This window comes from Urocitellus parryii, chromosome 10 (genome assembly GCF_045843805.1).
Source record: "Urocitellus parryii isolate mUroPar1 chromosome 10, mUroPar1.hap1, whole genome shotgun sequence".
Classification (NCBI taxonomy): domain Eukaryota; kingdom Metazoa; phylum Chordata; class Mammalia; order Rodentia; family Sciuridae; genus Urocitellus; species Urocitellus parryii.
The window spans coordinates 104071854-104092245 of NC_135540.1; the positions used below are offsets into that span (position 1 = coordinate 104071854).

Sequence of the window (20392 nt, forward strand, 5' to 3'; positions counted from 1 at the left end):
TAGAGGTAAATGAGAATAGTGATACAATATATCAAAATCTCTGGGACATTATGAAGGCAGTTCTACCAGGAAAGTTCATAGCATTGAGCTCATTCATTAAAGAATAGAAAGACACCAAATAAATAATGTAACATTACATCTAAGTTCCTAGAAAAAAGAACAAATCAACACCAAAATCAGAGAAGACTGGAAGTAATTAACATCAGAGCTGAAATCAATGAAAGTGAAATTTTAAAAATCAACAAAACAAAAAGTTGGTTCTTTGAAAAAAATAAACTTAGTCAAACTAACCAAAAGAAAGAGGGGAAAACTCATTATTAAAATTTGTGATGAAAAAGAAAATATTACCACAAACACTACAAAAATATAAAGGATAACAGATACTATTTTGAAAATTTATACTCCAGTTAATTAGAAAATCTTGAAGACATCGACAGATTTTTAGAGACATATGACCTACCCATATCAAACCAGGAGTACATAGAAACTTTTAAACTTTAAGTAATGGAATTGAAAACACCATGAAAAGCCTACCAACAAAGAGAAGCCCAGGACTGGATGGATTCTCAGCCAAGTTCTACCACACCTTGAAAGAAGAACCAACACCAGTGTTCTTCAAATTATTCCATGAAATAGAAAAGGAGGGAACTCATTCTATGAAGCTAGTATCACCCTGATATCAAAACCAGACAATGTCACATCAAGGAAAGAAAACTTCAGACCTATATGCCTGATGAACATAGATACAAAAATTCTTATAAAATACTGGTGAATCTCATTAAAAAAAACACATTAAGAAGATAATAGTGCACCAGGATCAAGTAGGTGTCATCCCAGGAATACAAAGTTGGTTCAACATACAGAAATTAATAAATGTAATTCACCACATAAAGAGACTTAAAGACAAGAACCACAGAAGAAGCATTTGACACAGCATCCATTCATGTTCATTACATTAGAAAAATTAGGAATAGTAGGAACATTAGCATTATAAAAGCTAAATTTCTAAACCCAAGGCCAACATCATTCTAAATGGAGAAACACTGAAAGCATTCCCTCTAATAACTGGAACAAGACAGATATGCCCTCTTTCACTACTTTTATTTAGCATAGTCCTGAAAACTCTAGCCAGTACAATCAGGCAAAAGAATGAAATTAAAGGGATATGAATAGGAAAAGAAGAGCTTAAATTATCCCTGTTTGCTGGCAACATGATCCTATATTTAGTACCCCAAAAACTCCACCAGAAAAGTTCTAGAACTCAAAATGAATTCAGCAAAGTAGCAGTATACAGAATTAACACCCATAAATAGTTCCTATACACCAATGATAATCAGCTAAAAGAGAAAATAGGAAAACTACCCCTTTCACAAGCCTAAAAAAAAAAAAATACTAGGGAATCAGCGTAACAAAAGAGGTGAAAGACCTCTACAATGAAAACTACAGAACTAAAGAAATTAAAGAAGACCTTAGAAAGAGGGAAAGATCTCCTGTGTTCTTAGATAGGTAGAATTAACATTGTCAAAATGGCCATACGACCAAAAGTGCCATACAGATTTAATGCAATGCCTATTAAAATTCCAATGATATTCTTCATAGAACTAGAAAAAGCAGTCACGAAATTCATTTGGAAAAATAAGAAGCTCAGGATAGCTAAAGCAGTCATACTTGACCTTAAATTATACCATAGAGATACAGTAACAAAAGCAGCATAGTATTGGCACCAAAAGAGGTGTGAAGACCAATGGAATAGAATAGAAGACAGAAACAAACCCACATAAATATAGTTATCTCATACTAGACAAAACTACTACCAAAACACACACACACACACACACACATATGTGTTGAGTCTCTTCAACAAATGGTGCTAGGAAACTGGAAATCCATATATAATAGAAGGACTGCACTCAAAGTGGATCAAAGACCTCGATATTAGACCAGAAACCTTGCATCTACTAGAGGAAAGTATAGGCCCAGCACTCCAACATTGTCAGCTTAGGAACTAACTTCCCCATTCAATATCTCTAACTACTGGGGAAATGAAATGCAAATTAAAACTACACTGAGGTTTCACCTCACTCCAGCCAGAATGGCAGTTATTAAGAATTCAAGTAACAATAAATGTGGGGGAAAGGGTAACTGATATATTGCTGCTGGGACTGCAAATTAGAGTAACCACTCTGTAAATCCGTGTATGGAGATTCCTCAAATTTAGGAATGAAACCACCGTTTGACCCAGCTCTCTGAATCCTTGGTATATATCCAAAGGATTTGAAATCAGCATACTACAGTGATGCAGCTGCATGAATATTTATAGCACCTCAATTCACAATAGCTAAGCTATGGAACCAACCCTAGGTGCCCTTCAGTAGATGAATGGATAAAGAAAATGTGGTATCTATACACAATGGAATATTTCCCAGCCATAAAGAAGAGTGACTTTATGACATTAGCCAACCAGTGGATGGAACTGGAGACTGTCAGCTAAATGAAATTAGCCAGTCCCCTCAAAACCAAAGGTTGAATGTTCTCTCTGATGTGTGGATGCTAGCCCACAAGAGGGGTGATGCAGGAAGAATAGAAATTCAGTAGATTAGACAAAGAGGCATGAAGAGAAAGGAGGGAAGATAAGAATAGGAAAGACAGTGGAATGAATCTGATATAACTTTCCTGTCTACATATATGAATATACCACAGTGAATCCTAACACTGTGTACATTCACAAGACTGAGATCCTAATTAAATAAGGTATATTCCATGTTTGTATGAATGTATCAGAATAGATTATACTGTCATGTATAACTAAAAAGAACAAATAAAAATTTTTAAAATGCTATTTGTCTTCAAGTACTAACAGACTAGCATTCTACCTAGTGAGCTATATCCACAGCCCAAGCATTTCATAACATAGGGATATTTTTATGCAATAAGTAATGTACTATGTCAAACATACTAGTAAGCATTCAAATTTCACATTTCATTCACTAATAAAGCTTCAATACTTTGTCTTTTTGTTCTATAATTTTATTTCCTGTTATCCTTTGTTTTATGTTTGTTTCTATTTTCCTTTATGTACTTAATAGAAGTCCATTAAATGGTGACAACATAATGTTCACCTACAGGTTCAAATAACATTAGTTAAAATATGTTCGATAACATAAGTACAACATATTTTGACTAATATAAAAAAGACATGAAGCAGTTGTGATACTAAATTTGTAATATTTTCTCAAACCTAGTAGAATCTAATGTATATATAATATGGTCTGTTGTTTGTCATCTTCAGAAGTCAAGTTTGTATACTTTGGAAAGTAGTCTTCAGTATCCTTAATACAAACTTTTGAAGATAGGATAAAAAAGCATGGGGTAAACCATACAGTTCACTGTAGGAGAATATTTTAAAATAGATTTTCAGTAACTTGAAATTTTTTTCTGCCCTTATACTATATAATGTACTGGATATTCATGGAAATAATCAAATGAGACTATGTTGACTTAAGAGGTGAATTATCAAATGTGGCTAAATTACAAGCAGTAGAAAACAGGTACTGTTTATTACTTAAGTGTAAATCATAGAGAAATAAGATTGAAAGCCCTGGAAGTAGAGTAACTTTGTTTTCCTACATAATACATGCATTTATTCATAATTGCTTAGTCTTTAAAAGCCTGCTTTAAACTTGTCTGATGACAGTATCAGTTGAAAACATGAGTGAAAATAGTAATGTTAGTTATCTATCAGATTTTTGTCACTCTAGGTATCTCTACTGATAATGCAAGTAAAAGGACATTGTAGGAATGACAGAATTTGATATGAATGAATTCTAGGTATAGGCTCCATTTCCACATGGTGAAGAATAGACACAAACATAAAAAGTAATTTGTTCTAGTAAGTAACTGAGCCACCATTTGAACTCTGGTCTTCTAACTCCAGGTATACTTGTAAACATTCAAGATCCACTCAAAAGTCAAAAGCAAACCAGAAATTTGAACAGGGATAATATTTTTTAAAAGTATTAACTAGTAATTAAGAAAATCTGAAGAATACAGGAATAGGAGATGTAGACAGCAGCCACTAACTAGATGTCAGGGAAAGCACCCAAGGAAGACAGACTTGAAGGATTTCCACTAACTGATCAAACATCTCTTCCCCTATGCCAGGCTGAGAGTCATATCTCATTTTGGGGAAGCATGGCTATAGCCACTGGGTGATGGAAAAGTTCAAATAGCTGCACAAAGGAGGTCTGGAGAGCAGGAAGTCACCTGCTGTGGGAAACTTACAGCCCACTAAGGTATCATTGAGACTTGCTGAGGTGCTGTTGAGACTCACTAAAAAGCCTTCCACTGGCACCACTGATATATGAACATGAAGGAAAAGCACCAGAAGCAGGAAAATAAGCACCTTTGTTTGCATTGCCCTCTAGGACCATCTGCTGACATGGCTAATTTGTACATGCCAGCAAAGGAGAAAGTCCTAGGTCCCATGTCACAAAGCAAACATGGCAGATTAGAAGTTGAGAGGCAATACATGATAACTGACATAACATTCCTAATTCATGGTATATTGCTTATTTTTCACATTGCACAATTAAAAGAAGCAAGTATTTCTAAAATATTTTATACTTTTTTCCACACGTGGTACTTCAGTTTCAGTTTTCAGCGCAGCTAGGAGCCATGCAGCATCTGAAAGACCAGTTGGAGCAACGGACACGGATGATAGAGGCAAATATTCATCGGCAACAAGAAGAACTAAGGAAAATTCAAGAACAACTTCAAATGGTCCATGGTCAAGGGCTGCAGGCAAGTTAATGTGTTTTTTTTTTTTTGTTGTTTTTTTTTTTGAGTGCAAAGAAAGTGTGCCATTCACATTTTTTTTTGCTAGGAAACTGGCTTTTCTTAATGAAAAGAAGATGCATTTCCCAGATTCCATTCCGTAAATACCCATTAATTACATGATCAATATGATTATATTTACTTTCTCCAAAGATATTCATTCCTAAGGATATTTCCACCAGCATCCTTGTTTTTCCAGATTACTGAAATCCAAATTTTAGTATTTACATCCTTAATAGAAAAGTTACATTTTTTAAAAAAAATTTTAAGGTGCAGAATTTGTAAGTAATAGTAAATACCAATAGGTATGTTTCATATTTGTCTTACTCGTCTAACCAACAGGACTATTCTAGGTGACTAGAACTTTGGTAAAGGAAAACTTTAAATGAATTATTTCTGCCTAATTTCATAAATTATAAATGATGGATGATACAAAGCTACCAGTCCACAGACCTTTGAGTGGCACTGAGTTACACTACAATTGGAAACACGATAGGTTAGGATGACTGGAATTATGAATGTGAAATTTCACATTTTATTTAGTAATTATTTTTGATCAATCAAAATGATTTATGATGTTGTTATTTATTGTCTTTTAAACTTGGTTTGAAACTTTGTTTGCTATCATTTGTCTTTAATTCCCAGCACCATCACTGCCCCCCAACCAAAAAAAGAAAAAAAGCTCATTTAAATGTAATCTTTTATTTTCACAGATGTTTTTGCAGCAGTCAAACCCTGGGTTGAACTTTGGTTCTGTTCAGCTTACTTCTGGAAATTCATCTAACATCCAGCAACTCACACCTGTAAATATGCAAGGCCAGGTTGTTTCTACTAACCAAATTCAAAGTGGAATGAATACTGGACATATTGGTACAAGTCCGCACATGATACAACAACAGACTTTACAGAGTACATCTACTCAGGTAATGTCAAGTACAACGGGAAATGGAATGTTGAGTAATTGAAGTATGAACTAATGTTAAAACGAAAATAAAGTCCTATCTTACGCCGTTTTTTAAAATGTAATAGTAATTAGAATACAAAATACTGAGATGATCACTAAAATATTTTGTACAAAATTATGTTCATGTTAAATATTTTCTCTATTTTGACATTTTAAAAATTGTATGATCTGTTTTAAGGATCTAGCCTAATTATACAATTTTCTTATAACTTAAAGACTACTACCATATGATAAAATTTTGCAAAGGAGATTGATCAGGAAACATGTTCTCATATCTCACATGTACATAATAGACTGTTGAGATCAGTGGTGGTTTAACTAACATTCCATAAAATTCTGGTATCTAGTGTATTTTTGTGACTATAGATGAAAAATATAAAATGAAAAATGAATAAATATACCTAACCATCAGTCACTCATTCATGTATGTTTTCTGTCATCACTGTTAGGATCACACTCCTTTTAAAGTTATAGCTTACCTTCTAACAGGGAAGTCAAGACTAATTCATTGTTACTACCAGTCATTCCTTTGTAATTAGATCTCTTTCAGAGTAATATGTCCTGCCACACACTGTTAGGTTAGTTGTTAAAACAGTGACTAGTAGAAGCATACTTCCCAAATAACTTTGCTCAGTTAATCTTTCTGTAAAACCTTCTCTTTTCTAGCAGAATCAACAAAGTGTACTGAGTGGGCACAGTCAGCAAACGTCTCTTCCCAGTCAGACGCAGAGCACTCTTACAGCCCCACTGTATAATACTATGGTGATTTCTCAGCCTGCAGCTGGAAGCATGGTCCAGATTCCATCCAGTATGCCACAGAACAGTACCCAGAGTGCTGCAGTAACTACATTCACTCAGGACAGACAGATAAGGTAGTTGTCATACCTCATTTGTTATTTTCAGAGTTGTAAATTGATTAATTTAAAGCAGTGATTTGGGACTAAGGACATAGCTCAGTGGTAGAGTGCTTGCCTAATATGCACAAGGCCCTGGGTTCAATCCTAGCACTATAAAACACAAAACAAAAATATCTGATAAGTTGATTTTTTTAAAACATGATTTTAGTTTGTTGCTCATTGAAGCCATGGTTCTTAAATTTGAAATTAAAAAGATACATCCATTGTTTAAAGATTTTATAATAAAAGAGTACCAAATTTTGTTTGTTCTCTAAACATGAGTTACTAACCCAGGCATTGTGCTGCTCGCCTATAATCCCAGCGGCTCCAGAGGCTGAGGCAGGAGGATTGCAAGTTCAAAGCCAGCTTTAGCAACTTAGCAAGGCCTTAAGTAACTTAGTGAGACCCTGTACAAAAAAGTTCTGGGGATGTGGCTCAGTGGTTAAGTGCCCCTGGGTTCAATCCCCAATACCCCCCCCCCCAAAAAAAAAGAGTTACCACATATCGCAGAATCCAAATTCTGCAGCTCATTGTTATACAAGGGCTATGTGATACTAATCTTTAAGATATAGATGTTAGTGAGTTTTCATGTAGTAACAGTGGTTAGGGTAGCTTCTCAAAGTATTTAAGTGCTCAAAATATATTATTTCATTTTTTTTAAATGTATGTTCAGATCTTTTTTCCCAAGAAAAAGTGAATTTTTAATAATTTAGTCAAGGGCCTGTCACTGGTTAAGTCAGTGAGGAGGCTTTGGACCTGGGTGTCTGGTTTCAAAGTTCCACTGCATAAACATATATACTACAGGAAGTTTTTGTGTGCTGTTCTAGACAAACAATAGTCTATGACTTATTTTAGTGAGAAGTTCAAATAGCTGGCTTAGCATTTCTTTGAAAACTCTGTTTCTGTTTTTATACTGGAAAGCTATCTTTTTAAATAAAAACGATAGAATATTTGCAATTTTAAATGCTTTTATTTTTTATTTCAAATGTTCTTCTTTTATATACAGTTTTCTGTATTATTAAGCATAATTTTATTAAAATCATGTTAATAGTTTCCATAGGAAAGAAGCTGCAAGATTACTACTAGACAGTGAAAACAGAGAACTTATTACTTCTCTTTGAAGCTTATTTCCCTCCACTTAAAAAAAAGTTTCAACTTTTAGCTCTCACATCCTGAAGAGGAAGTCTTAAAAATGTGCTCCAATGAAATTCAGAGAACTGATTTTTGTTTAGGTTGCTGGGGATTCATCCCAGAGCCTTGCACATGCTAAGCATGTACTTTACTATGAGCTACACCTGTATGTAATCAGAGGACTGATTTTAAAGCCTGAGTGGAAAGACATTAAATTTGAATGCTGACATACATTTTAGAGGATGCAGTTTAGCAACTCTTTGTACATACATATCTGTTTCTTGAGGAGAGGAAAACATTTCAGCAGACATATGAAGCCTACCATATTTGTATATGGCATAGTCCTGTCCCTTGAGGAAAGACCAGAGTAGTAAAAGTAATAGAAAAGAAGATACCATCTCACTCCAATAAGAATGGCAGCCATTATGAAGTCAAACAACAATAAGTGCTGGCGAAGGTACACTCATACATTGCTGGTGGAACTGCAAATTGGTGCAGCCAATTTGGAAAGCAGTATGGAGATTCCTTGGAAAGCTGGGAATGGAACCACCTTTTGACCCAGCTATTCCCCTTCTCGGACTATACCCAAAAGACCTAAAAAGAGCATACTATGGGGACACAGCCACATCAATGTTTATAGCAGCACAATTCACAGTAGCTAGAATGTGGAACCAACCTAGATGCCCTTCAATAGATGAATGGATTAAAAATGTGGCATTTATACACAATGGAATATTACTCAGCACTAAAAAATAACAAGATCATGGCATTTGCAGGCAAATGGATGGCATTAGAGCAGATTATGCGAAGTGAAGTTAGCCAATCCCTAAAAAAACAAATGCTGAATGTCTTCTCTGATATAAGGGGGGTGACTCAAAATGGGATAGGGAGGAAGAGCATGAGAAGAAGACTACCACTAAATAGGGAAGAGAGGTGGGAGGGGAAAAGAGGAGAAGGGGAGTTGCATGGAAGATGGAAGGAGAACCTCATTGTTATACAGAATACATATATGATGTTGTGATGAGAAAAAGAAAAAAAAAAGTGTGTCACATTAGATTGGATAGAGAGAAAGGATGGGAGAGGAGGGGAGGAGTAGGGGGGATAGGAAGGGCAGCAGAATAGAATAGACAATATGATTGATGTATGTACATTCCATGTATATATTATATGTCAAAATACATTCTGCTGTCATCTGTCATGTATGACTAAAAAAAAATCTTTAAAAAGTAATAGAAAGGGAAACAAGTCATATTATTTGGTGTAATGAATACTTAGTAGGCTTTTGGAAGGGAAGAAGTGAGCAGTTTTATGAATTGAGGCAGGCAGATGAAGGGGGGGAGTGGTCAGGGAAAGCTTCACCACAGAGGAGATACTTGGCCTGTCTTAAAGAGCTTGGCCTTGAGTTTGCCTGTGGCAAGGAATTCAAGGAGGAATTCTAGGCAGAGGAAACAGTATACACAAAGCCACAGAGTGTGGTTGAGCATAAGTAGATTAAAGAATGTCTTGGGATGAGATAGATAAAGTATTATCTTTAAAAGTGACTCCTTGCAATTCAGGTATTAATTTTGTTTAAGATTACAGAGAAATTGACACTTAGCTCTTCTGTGATTAAACATACTTTGTTCATGTTGTTTCTTTGAGCTTTCTTACACAGAATTTTTTTAAATTCTGTTTTGTTTCTTTGTTGTTTTTTGTTTGTTGCATTCAAGTGTTTGGCCCTGATGTATATAAAATACAGTATTTTATTTACAAGATCTGGCATGGACACAAACTAAATTTATTTTAGGGGATAGGGTTTTAGCTCAGAGATATAATGTTTGCCTAGCATGCACAACACCCTAGGTTTGATTTCTGGCACCATAAAACAAATAAGTAAATAAATAAAAGTAAATTTATTTTGTCTGTGAATATATAAATAAAGTACATGTGTACTAAGCTTAATATTTGTACCTACTTTAAATAGTTTATAATTTGCTTATGTCATGCTGTATCTATAGTATGATTTTATCTGTTTCCTTGCTGTAGTTGTCAATGTTAGAAACAAACTTCTTCTCAGAAAGAAATGGAAAAAGTTTTGCTCCCCAGAGAGGCATTATTTTTTGTCTTTGTTAAGAAAATAGAAGAAGGAGCTGGGCATAGTGTCACACACCTATAATCCCAGCATCCTAGAACAGGTTGAGGCAAGAGGATCACAGGTTTGAGAATGGCCTGGGCCACTTAGCAAGAACCCATCTCAAAAAACAAAACAAGGAACTGGGTGTGGTAGTGCATGTCTATAAACCCAGTGACTTGGAAGGCTGAGGCAGGAGAATTGCAAGTTCAAGGACAGCTTCAGCAAGTTAGTGAGGCTCTAATAAGCAACTTGACAAAGCCGTGTCTCAAAATAAAAATTAAAAAGGGCTGGGGACACTGAGTGCAGTGGCCCATGCCTATAATCCCAGCAGCTCAGGAGGCTGAGGCCGGAAGATTGTGAGATCAAAGCTGCCCTCAACAACAGTGAGGTGCTAAGCAACTCAGTGAGAGTTTAAATTTAAAATTTAAAAAAGGGGGCTGGGCTAAGAATGTGGCTCAGTGGTTAAGTGCCTCTGGATTACAACTCGAGTGTAGCCCTCCTCCCTCCCCCCCAAAAAAGGTCTGGAGATATAGCTTAGTGGTAAAGTGTACCTGGGTTCAATCTTTATTACCAAAACAAAAAAATCTAACATAGTGGGCACCATAATATGATAAATAAGTACTTTATTCATTTGTTTTGATTTATGTTTTTTTAAATATTTATTTTTTTAGTTGTAGTTATTTTATTTATATGTGGTGCTGAGAATCGAACCCAGGGTCCCGCATGTGCCAGGCAAGTGCTCTGTCGCTGAGCCACAACCCCAGCCCTTGATTTATGTTTTTTAAGTTACCACCTTTAAATGTACATTTCTTACATAAATATAAGCTTTAAGTTTGGTTCTGAACTATGTGCCACTTTATCTGACTCCTAAATACCTAGCCACTTTATGAAAAGAAAAAGTTCATTTTTTTTCAGTTTAAAAATTTTTTAACTGTGGTAAAATATACATAAAAAAATTTACCATAGTAACCATTTTAAAGTATATGGTTGGGCCATTGAGTATATTCACACAGTTGTTGTCACTCTACCCTCAACCATCTGTCTCCAGAACTGTTTTCATTTTTCCAAACTGAGTCTTCATTCTTCATAACCATTAAACAACTTCCTAGCTTGCCCAACCCTGCCTCTTATCTATGGCAACCACCATTCTACTTTCTATCTATATGAATTTGACTACTTTGAGTATTTCATGTAAGTCAAAATACAGCATTTATCCTTTGGTTATTGGCTTATTTCACTTAGCCTAATGTTCTCAGGGTTTATCCATGTTGTAGCATGTGTCAGAATTTTCTTCCTTTCTAAGGTGAAATAATATCCCATTGTATTATATACTGTATTTTGTTTATTGATTTCACCTGCCAGTGGACACTTGAGTGGCTTCCACCTTTTGTTAGGTATGATTACTCACTGCTGCAATGAACATGGGTATAAGAGTATCTGAGTTCCTCCTTTTATTTCTTTTGGATTGTATGCCCAGGAGTAGAATTGCTTCATATGGTAATTCTATTTAATTTTTGTAGGAATTGCCATATGGTCTTTCATAGTAACTGTATCATTTTACAATACTACCAGCAGTACACAGAGGTTCCAGTTTCTCTACATCTTTGCCAACAGTGGTTATTTTTGTTGGATTTTTTTCTGTAATAGCTATCCTGATGGGTGTAAGGTAGCTGCTGCTTCTTGTTTTGATTTGCATTTCCTTAATGATATTGAACAACTTTTCATGTGTTTATTGGCCATTTATATATCTTTTTTGGAGAAATACCTATTCAAGTTAGACCTGTGTCCATTTTTTAAATGGGTTGATTGTTGTTTAGTTATCATTCTTCATATGTTCTGGTTATTATAATAACCAGATAAATCAGATACACGATTTGCAAGCATTTCTTCCCATTATTGAGTTGCCTCATGCTGTCAGTTTTGCCCTTGGATGCATACAATTTTTAATTTTATGTAGTCCAGTTTATCTGTGTGTGTGTGAGAGAGAGAGAAAGAGAGAGAGACAGAGAGATACTGAAGGTTGAACTGAAACCTTGTACTTGCTAGGCAATCACTCTACTACTGAACTACATCTCTAGCCCTTTTTATTTTGAGTCAGGGTCTCACTAAATTGCCTAGGCTGGCCTTGAATTTGAGATCCTCCTGCCTCAGCCTGCCAAACAGCTGGTTTTAGAGGTGTGTACCATCATGCCTGGGCAGTCTATTTATCGTTTTTGTCACCTGTGTTTTTGGTGTTATCCAAGGAATCATTGCCAATTACAATGTTGCAAAACTTTTCCCATTTGCTTCTAAGAGTTTTATAGTTTTAACTTTTATGTTTGGGTGTTTGCTTCCTTTTGAATTGATTTTTGCATATGACGTAAATCAAAAGAACTAATTAATCAAGAACTAATTCACTTCATTCTTTTGAATATGGATATTTTAGAAAGTTATTTTTTTATTATATTTGTTTTTGTTGTCATATGTTGATTTTGCCACATACATTTATGTCTTGCTGATATCCCAAAAGAGAATTTTTAAAAACAAAAGCAAAATAGGAGCATATAGCTTTTATAAAAATAAATTGGCAGTATTATTATCTTAGATAAGGGTTCATCTCATTGCCTTTTTGTGATGTATACTTTGTACTTTTGACTTTACTTCTTTCTTTCCTCTACAGATTTTCTCAAGGTCAGCAACTTGTGACCAAATTAGTGACTGCTCCTGTAGCTTGTGGGGCAGTCATGGTACCTAGTACTATGCTCATGGGTCAGGTGGTGACTGCCTATCCTACTTTTGCTGCACAACAGCAGCAGGCACAGACACTGTCAGTAACGCAGCAGCAACAGCAGCAGCAGCAGCAGCAGCAACAGCAACAGCAACAGCAACAGCAACAGCAGAGTTCCCAGGAACAGCAGCTTCCTCCAGTTCAGCAACCATCTCAGGCTCAACTGACTCAAACACCACAGCAGTTTTTACAGGTAACTCTTCCTACAAGAAGCCACCTTAAACCTATTTATAATAGAATTAGGTGCTAAATGAAAGGTTTGTAAATTATCTCAAAAACTCATAAAAGCTATGTACAATTTAAATCTCTATGAAGATAGAAAGCTTGTCCTGGGTAGCCATTGTTTTCCTTCTCTTCATTGAAAGACTTTTAGCCCTGCCATTGGTATACCAAGTGATCTGAGCTGCTGGGTAGAATAAGTAATTTTGGGCCTATATGAGGGTACTTTTGTAGAGCCTATTTTCCTCTCTGGAACTACAGTTTCTGGAAGTCAAGCAAAGACTCCTTTCTCTGTCTATTTCCTTTCTCAATACCCAACAAATTCTGTCCTGCATAAGCAGGGGTATAAAAGGGATTTCTGTATCAGCCTACATATTATCTTAAATTATTTTGTTGGAATAAAGTTTATTGGAATTTTTCTGTTATAAATAATGTCAGAGGAGAAATAGTGGCGGTACACAGTATGTGTTATAGTACAACTTGGATTCTAAAATCAGACTGTCCCGAGATTGTGTCACTGCTATACCACGTATTGTTTGACCTTTGGCAAGTTAAACTGACCAAGCCTCACTTATTGCCTGGATGTGATAATAGTTCACAGATATTTAAAAAGTATAAATAGCTGATTGTAGTATAATGCACCTAGCTAGCTGTCATGTATAACCACTATGTTGACAAATGTAATAAACACTCAGATTAACCAAAGAACAGATATGTGGGTAAATTATATAGGATCTCCTTATCCAAAAGTTACAGCATAAGTTACCTATGGCAGGGTTGTCAGCAAAGAAATAAACAGTCTCTGGATCTCAGTACCCTCACTTGGAAGTCCAGCTCTTTCCCTTCCCTTTTACCTTGAGCACGTTTGTATGTAGATTAGCCTTGATTTGTACTGGAGACCACCTCATCTGGAACAGGCACTTGTCATCAATTTCACAGTTATACAACTAGAATATTAAAAAGTATACTATATATTAAAAAGTAAATACAGCCTTAGTTTATCACTGTTTGTATCCTAGTCCAGATATAATCCTTGTTTTGATGATGTGGAAGACAAAAACAGATTAGTTGCCAAAATACATCTGGTAGTCATACAGTCTCTTAAACCTTAAGTCTGTACTGTAGCCATTAATAAATGGCTTTGCTATTAATATAAAGTAATAAGAATTTAAAATAAGTCCTAAACTATTATCTAAGGGAAATATATCCAATGATAATTAAGCAGAAACTTATATAAAAAAGAGGATTTGCCTTAAGATCTCAGTCTATCAAGGAAGAAAGACCTCTAAAAGAATTAACCTTCTCTTTCTTGATTCTCTCAAAAAAAGCACCTAAAGATATCCATAAAAAAAGATGAGTGATGCCCTTCATAAATATACTTACTTGTGTATAATAAATGTACAGTTTGCTTTTTAAAATTGTTTCTCTGTCCCAAAATGTACTTAAGTTGTAATCCTGTAAGGCTCCTACATATCCTGAATTCATCTCACACAGAGTTTTGCTAATAACAGAGAGAAAAAAAACTCTAAAAGTACTTACCAAAAGCTTAATGGTCTTTCAGGTTTAAGGGAGAGAGAGAGAAGAGAGAGAGAGAGAGAGAGAGAGAGAGAGAGAGAGAGAGAGAGAGAGAGAGAGACTGACTCTCTCCTTCATACACACTCACAAACATCACCCACAACAACTCCTTTTTAAAATTAAGAATCTTGCAACAAATGTATTGTCTTTGGGAAGGACTTTAAAATCTTACCTTTCTTTTAGCTAATTTCATATATATCCTGGAGTTACATTTATAAATAATATACCAGAAGTAAAAACTTGGTAAAAGAAATTGAGGGGCATAGAATTGAGACTTGCATCAGGTCAGGTAACTTGTAAATGGCAGAGCAAAACCCAAATGCGGGGCTTCTAACTACAGATCCTGGGCCTTTTTTGGTTTGGGTTGGTTTTGTTGTAACACCTAAGAATGTGTGGTTTCTCTCAAGACATTAGTTGCTTTCTATACCATGAAATCTCCAGTGCAGATTCCCTCGAAAAGTGAAATTTTTGTTATATTTTCAGAAAGGAAAAGCTTCTTAAGCATGCAAAAATATGATTTTAATCTTAGAGAGCAAAAATGTCCCTTGGATAGTGCACAACTTTAGCAAATCTTATGTGCACAGTATAATGGAGAGGGTAAAATAATGTTGGGTAATACATTGATTTTTCTTTTTTAGACTTCTAGGTTGCTCCATGGGAATCCTTCAACTCAGCTCATCCTCTCTGCTGCATTTCCACTACAACAGAGCACCTTCTCTCAGTCACATCACCAGCAACACCAGTCTCAGCAACAGCAGCAACTTAGTCGGCACAGGACTGACAGTTTGACTGATCCTTCTAAGGTTCAATCACAGTAGCACAAGTACTTCCTCCAGCGCCAAAGGAGGAAGGTGGTGGTCCATAAATGTTGCTCAGATGACCTGAGGTTAGGAGGAAAAGTTCCAGAAGTTTCATGAGATACAGTATTGAGTGCTCTAGTTCCTGGAATTAGTTGGTAGGGAAAATGTGCCTAGTGCTATAGATGTACGTTAAATACCAGCCAGCAGAAGATGATCATAGGGACATAGCCAATTCTGACAGTGTTTCAGTTGCCCAGATATTTTTTGATGGAAAAAGAGTATATTGCCAAATGTTAAGAAGCTCAGCTATGAAATGACCTCCAGTGAATCAGAAAGGCACTAACAATGTTAGTCACTTCTAGTGGTCTGTGCCTGTTATCAAGTGTTACAGAGGACACACCACTGCCATGTCAGGGGTTTGCTTACAATGATGCCATGAAGATAATCTAGTAGTCAATAGCCCCCACCTTAAGCCCCTCTCCCTTTTCAGATAATGATGGAACAGTAATTTCAGAATGTTGTGTGGATTTAAATTTTTTGTGTACAGATACTGTAAAAATATGTATATGTCTGGATGAAGGAGAGAAAGCAAAACATTGTGTAAGCTGCATGAAAGCATTCTCTCTTCCATATGAGTACATTTCATTAGATTCCGACACCATGTACAAACTGATACATCAGTCTCTGTTTTTCCTTTTGTTTACAACATAATAGTGTTCTATTCACTTTTCCAGGGCACAAGTCTTTTTGTTCATACTTTGGCTGTGATGTCACAGTTTGTTCAGTGAGGTATGATGTGCTGCTGGGAATGGATTTTTTTTTTCAGGTTAAATTATTGATACAACAAGACTTTCAAGTTATTCAGAAATATCCCTCATTTCATTATTTTTGTTTGAAAATAGGATTTGCACTGCTTTATTTTAGATGGTTGGGAGTTTGATCACATATTTTGATATATTTCATTGTTGCAAATATTTATGTAAATGGTTTTCAACAAGCCTGAAAGTAATTTCAAGAATGTTTCAGTTATAGGAATAAAATTTGCACACAAACATAGGCACTTTTTAACATTCCCAATGGTGGGATTTTTAACTTTTAGGATTTGTTGGAATCTTTTTATTATCCTTCACAATTTCAATGCTTCTTTTAGTCAGAAATGATTCAGGGTTATTTGAGGGGGGGGAAACCCATAGTGCCTTGATTTTAATTCAGGTGATAACTCACCATCTTGAACTTGTCTGGTTTCAGTAGCAGTTTTTGAAACCTTAGTACATTTTTAACAGCATGTGGGTGTCAGTGTCATTATTCTCCTAAGTTCCTATGAAGACTGCTGTGAGTCTCTTGGACTGGGGTACAAATAATTTAGAAATAAAAAAGATGACAACCTAACACTACACACTTTAAAGGTTCCCAAATTTGTTTCCTAAATTAAATAGTCGCTGGGCGTGGTGGTGTATGTCTGTAATCCCAGCGGCTAGGGAGGCTGAGACAGGAGAATTGCGAGTTCAAAGCCGGCCTCAGTAATGGCAAGGCACTAAGTAATTGAGTGAGACCCTGTCTCTAAATAAAATATGTAATAAGGCTAGAGATGTGGCTCAGTGGTTGAGCACCCCTGAGTTAAAACCCAGGTACCCCTCCTCCAAAAAAAAAGACCCCCCAAAAAAACCCAACAAAACAAAAAACCCTAAACAGTCATTTAAGAATTACCAGTAAATATTGGCTCAATATAATATTGATATTTTTACCCTAAAAGGGCAAGTATTGGCTTTGCCTTCACTACATTGGGATATTGTAACTCACATGCTTTGTAAACATGAACTAAGATTTCATCTGGCAATATCATGTTCTAAAGGTAATAAATTTCAACACAAGTTACATATATTAAAAATAGTAATTTTTTAGATTTTATGGTACTAATACTGAAATTTACAACTATAGAACAAAAGATTAGTGGAAATTTCTTATTATAATATAAAAAATTATTACTAAAAATGGGGAGGACAAATGTAATAAATCAAAATTGACCTTAAAAGAAAATGTAACAGAACTGAAGTTGTTAAACAGAAATGGTTTTGTGCAATGAAAATCACCTACTGCAGAAGTACTAGATAGAAGGCTCAGGGGAATGCCAAGTCAGTTCTCTGTCCTTAGCTTTGCTATTATCCTTGAGGGACATATTGTTTTTCTGTAACAAAAACAAAACCATAACTGTCTATAATTAAATTAGAAAATTAATACTGTAAAAGAAAACAACCAAAGAAAATGGTACTTACCCTTCTACAAAAGAAGTGTGACTAGATACCAGTTAGTAATTAACATATCATGGAGTTCTAGCTAAATGATCATCCAGAAGAGATTCCTGACATTCCCATGAATGTCAAGAATGATTGTCAGAATGTGTGTACCTGAGCATACGTGCACATGGCAAAATCAGTGTTGTAAAATATGGCAATAGCATTGCTTTTCTCCCCTTCCAAATTGCCTTTCTTGACCTTATGCCATTCCGTATAAATCTTGAGTTGTGCCTCATTTATTTATTGGCAATACCTAGTGATAAGGACTTAGCTAACAAAAGATATGAACTATTATGTTAAGGCTTGCCCTCTAAGTACCATACTTAAAAGAAAGATTATGAACTGTGAATACCATGTACTCAACAGAAGCAAAACAGGCCACAAAGTAAATCTGCAGATTGTTTGTTTAACTCACATTCTTCAACTCTTAACTTCTTTAAATATTTTCCATCTTAACTGAATATTTGGGGAAGAAAAAAAAATTTATGTCACAATTCCTATTGTTCTTCATGATTCATCTTTTTCCTGCTTGAAATTTACAGTTGCTAAATTTAAAGAAGCAGCCATGCTTTTCCTTTGCTGTCAGTATGGAGTATTATGTTGGAAAAACTGGTCAGCACAAGCTGCCCCTTCTTTACTTTGGTTTCCTTGTGCTTCTCCTAAATTTGAGTTGCAAGGCTAGTCCCTGTCCCCTTCCTTCCCTGTGAGACTTAAGCATTGAGAGGGAGGGAGATTCAGCAGTTGTCAGTTCTGTATTCCATTTTCATAGCCAAAGTTGTTAATTCAAATCCCTAAATCATGAAAAGATACCAATGGAACCCTTTTCAGCTTCCCTCTGCTTTACTCTCACAGGGATTCAGTTTCTCTTAAAAACATTTTATTCTGGGTGGCACTTTTTAGATAAGAAACTGTGGAGATAAAGGAAAGATGCCAGCCCCCCTGCAGTTATCTTTCTGTGGACTGTTGGGGCACAGTGTGAGCCAGTATTGCCTCGCAAATACAAATGAGAACCGCAGGGATTAATAAAGTTGCTGCTGAGAGTGATGTCACACCAGAACCTAGACACTTGAAAAGTACTTGTTTTTGTTTTGAGTAAAATATGGGCAGAAAAGTAAATGTGGTGAATGGGGTGGAAGGGGCGGTGTAGTGTGAAAGTAAATACTACAGTTCAGTTTTCCGAACTACATCCTAAATTCAGGGGGTAATTTTAGAGTGATGTGCTCTGCTTTGTCACTTAGATGTGGCTTAGGAATGTACTAGTAATAAAAGGATGCCAGTGATCTTGACTAGTTTGTTACAGAATATTTAGTGCAGAATAGTGTGTGTGTTTGAATTCTTCAGATGTGCTGTAGTTGTTGGTTGTTGCCTTAAAGCAGTCTCTTGAAGTTAGGAGCACTGAAGCAGTCCAGCTCTGTAAAGGGCATTGTGTTGAAGGGAGCTATGAACCCTTATTCAAGAAGCCTTAGAAAAGGACCCTGAAAATAGCCTAAAAAGGTAGAAATTCTTTTCAACTGGACATTATTCTTTATGTTTGAAAATGTTTCCACTACATTGAGGCAAACTTTTAAGTGGACTACAGATAGCATTTAACTTTAGTTTTTTCTTCCTTTTTTATTTCTTTGGTGATTGAAGATTTGTTTGAACATTTGTGTAAAGCTCATTCAAGTCTACAACCTTTCCTATATCTGTGGCCCTGTTCTTAGTCCCACAGGAGTCCACATTGGAAAGTATAAACACTGGATATTGATATTGCTGAGTGCATCTAGCCAGGAGAAAGCTGATTGGAACTTTTCAGTGGTGGAGAAAACACAGCACAAAGGCACTTGCCATTTTAATAGTGATTTGGAGAGAGAGAGCTTTTTAAGTTTGTCTGAATTGGATGAGCATTCTTTTAAAAGGAGCTTCTGAAGTCATTGCAAAGGAAAAGAGTTGACTATTTTTATAGCATATTTAATATATTTGTATATAACTATGAGTATAGTAGAAACCCTCCACATGCTTCCCACTTTTCTAATTTCCTCCCCTTTTTGCCATAGCCCTAGTATAGCCTCGTCCGCATGGGTAATGTGCCTATTGTCAGCCTACCAAAAGATAGTGCTGCTGCTTTTTGAGACAGGTGAGAAGACCAGACTCTCATGCCTGGGGATCCTTTTAGGAGGAATAGCACACACTTAACATACTGCAGTCTAAAAGCATCATTTTGAAATGTAACAAGCACTTTATTGCAATTATTCATTTTGATAAAGTTTATCTTAGGCATTAACCATTTCTAAAGGATCCCCAAATCATCACTTAGGTGAAATAATAAAATGACACATTTCTGAGAAATGTTTAGATCCAGTGAACCGTAGTAGGTTTATGGGAGTGATCTCAAGATAGCCAAATGAACTCTTGACTTTTGTTTTGAATGTGGTGGAATTAAGAGACTGTAGATGCCTAGTTCCATTTAAACACTATTGTAAACCTATCTTGCCTATTGTGTGGACACCAAAAGAGACCAATGAGCCTGTTTATTTTCAGAGGTCTAGGAAAATTGCATCCATGTGAGTAGATGTACTGAACTAATCTAAAAGTGATTGGTAGTGATATTTTAGAATACAGTAATTTCAAGAATTATTCTGAGTGTTTTAAATGTGCCCTGAAATGTTGGCATGTCATTTCAGCGTTTCCATTTGAATTCTCTTGTAATATTTTTGCACAAAAAGAACTGAGAAAAAGACTACTTTGGTTGAAGAAAAAGAAAAGTATAATTTGGTCTTATTTTAATGTCTCCTGTGGAAGCACTGGAGATAAATTTTGT

The 20392-nt window shown here is 35.7% G+C and overlaps 1 protein-coding gene across 6 annotated transcripts in view; it reads left to right on the top strand.

Moving 5' to 3' along the window:
• Window positions 1-20069, top strand: part of Clock (clock circadian regulator) — a 119964-nt gene extending 99895 nt beyond the window's left edge. For 5 of the 6 annotated variants that reach the window (XM_026386463.2, XM_026386467.2, XM_026386456.2 and 2 more), the window contains 5 exons: window positions 4648-4800; window positions 5547-5756; window positions 6464-6669; window positions 12597-12897; window positions 15137-20069. In XM_026386463.2, the coding sequence (XP_026242248.1) occupies window positions 4648-4800; window positions 5547-5756; window positions 6464-6669; window positions 12597-12897; window positions 15137-15316 (1050 nt within the window). In that variant the 3' untranslated portion in view covers window positions 15317-20069. The remainder of the gene's footprint in view (window positions 1-4647; window positions 4801-5546; window positions 5757-6463; window positions 6670-12596; window positions 12898-15136) is intronic. The other variant, XM_026386486.2, reaches the window with a different exon arrangement.
• The last annotated feature ends 323 nt before the right edge of the window (window positions 20070-20392 follow it).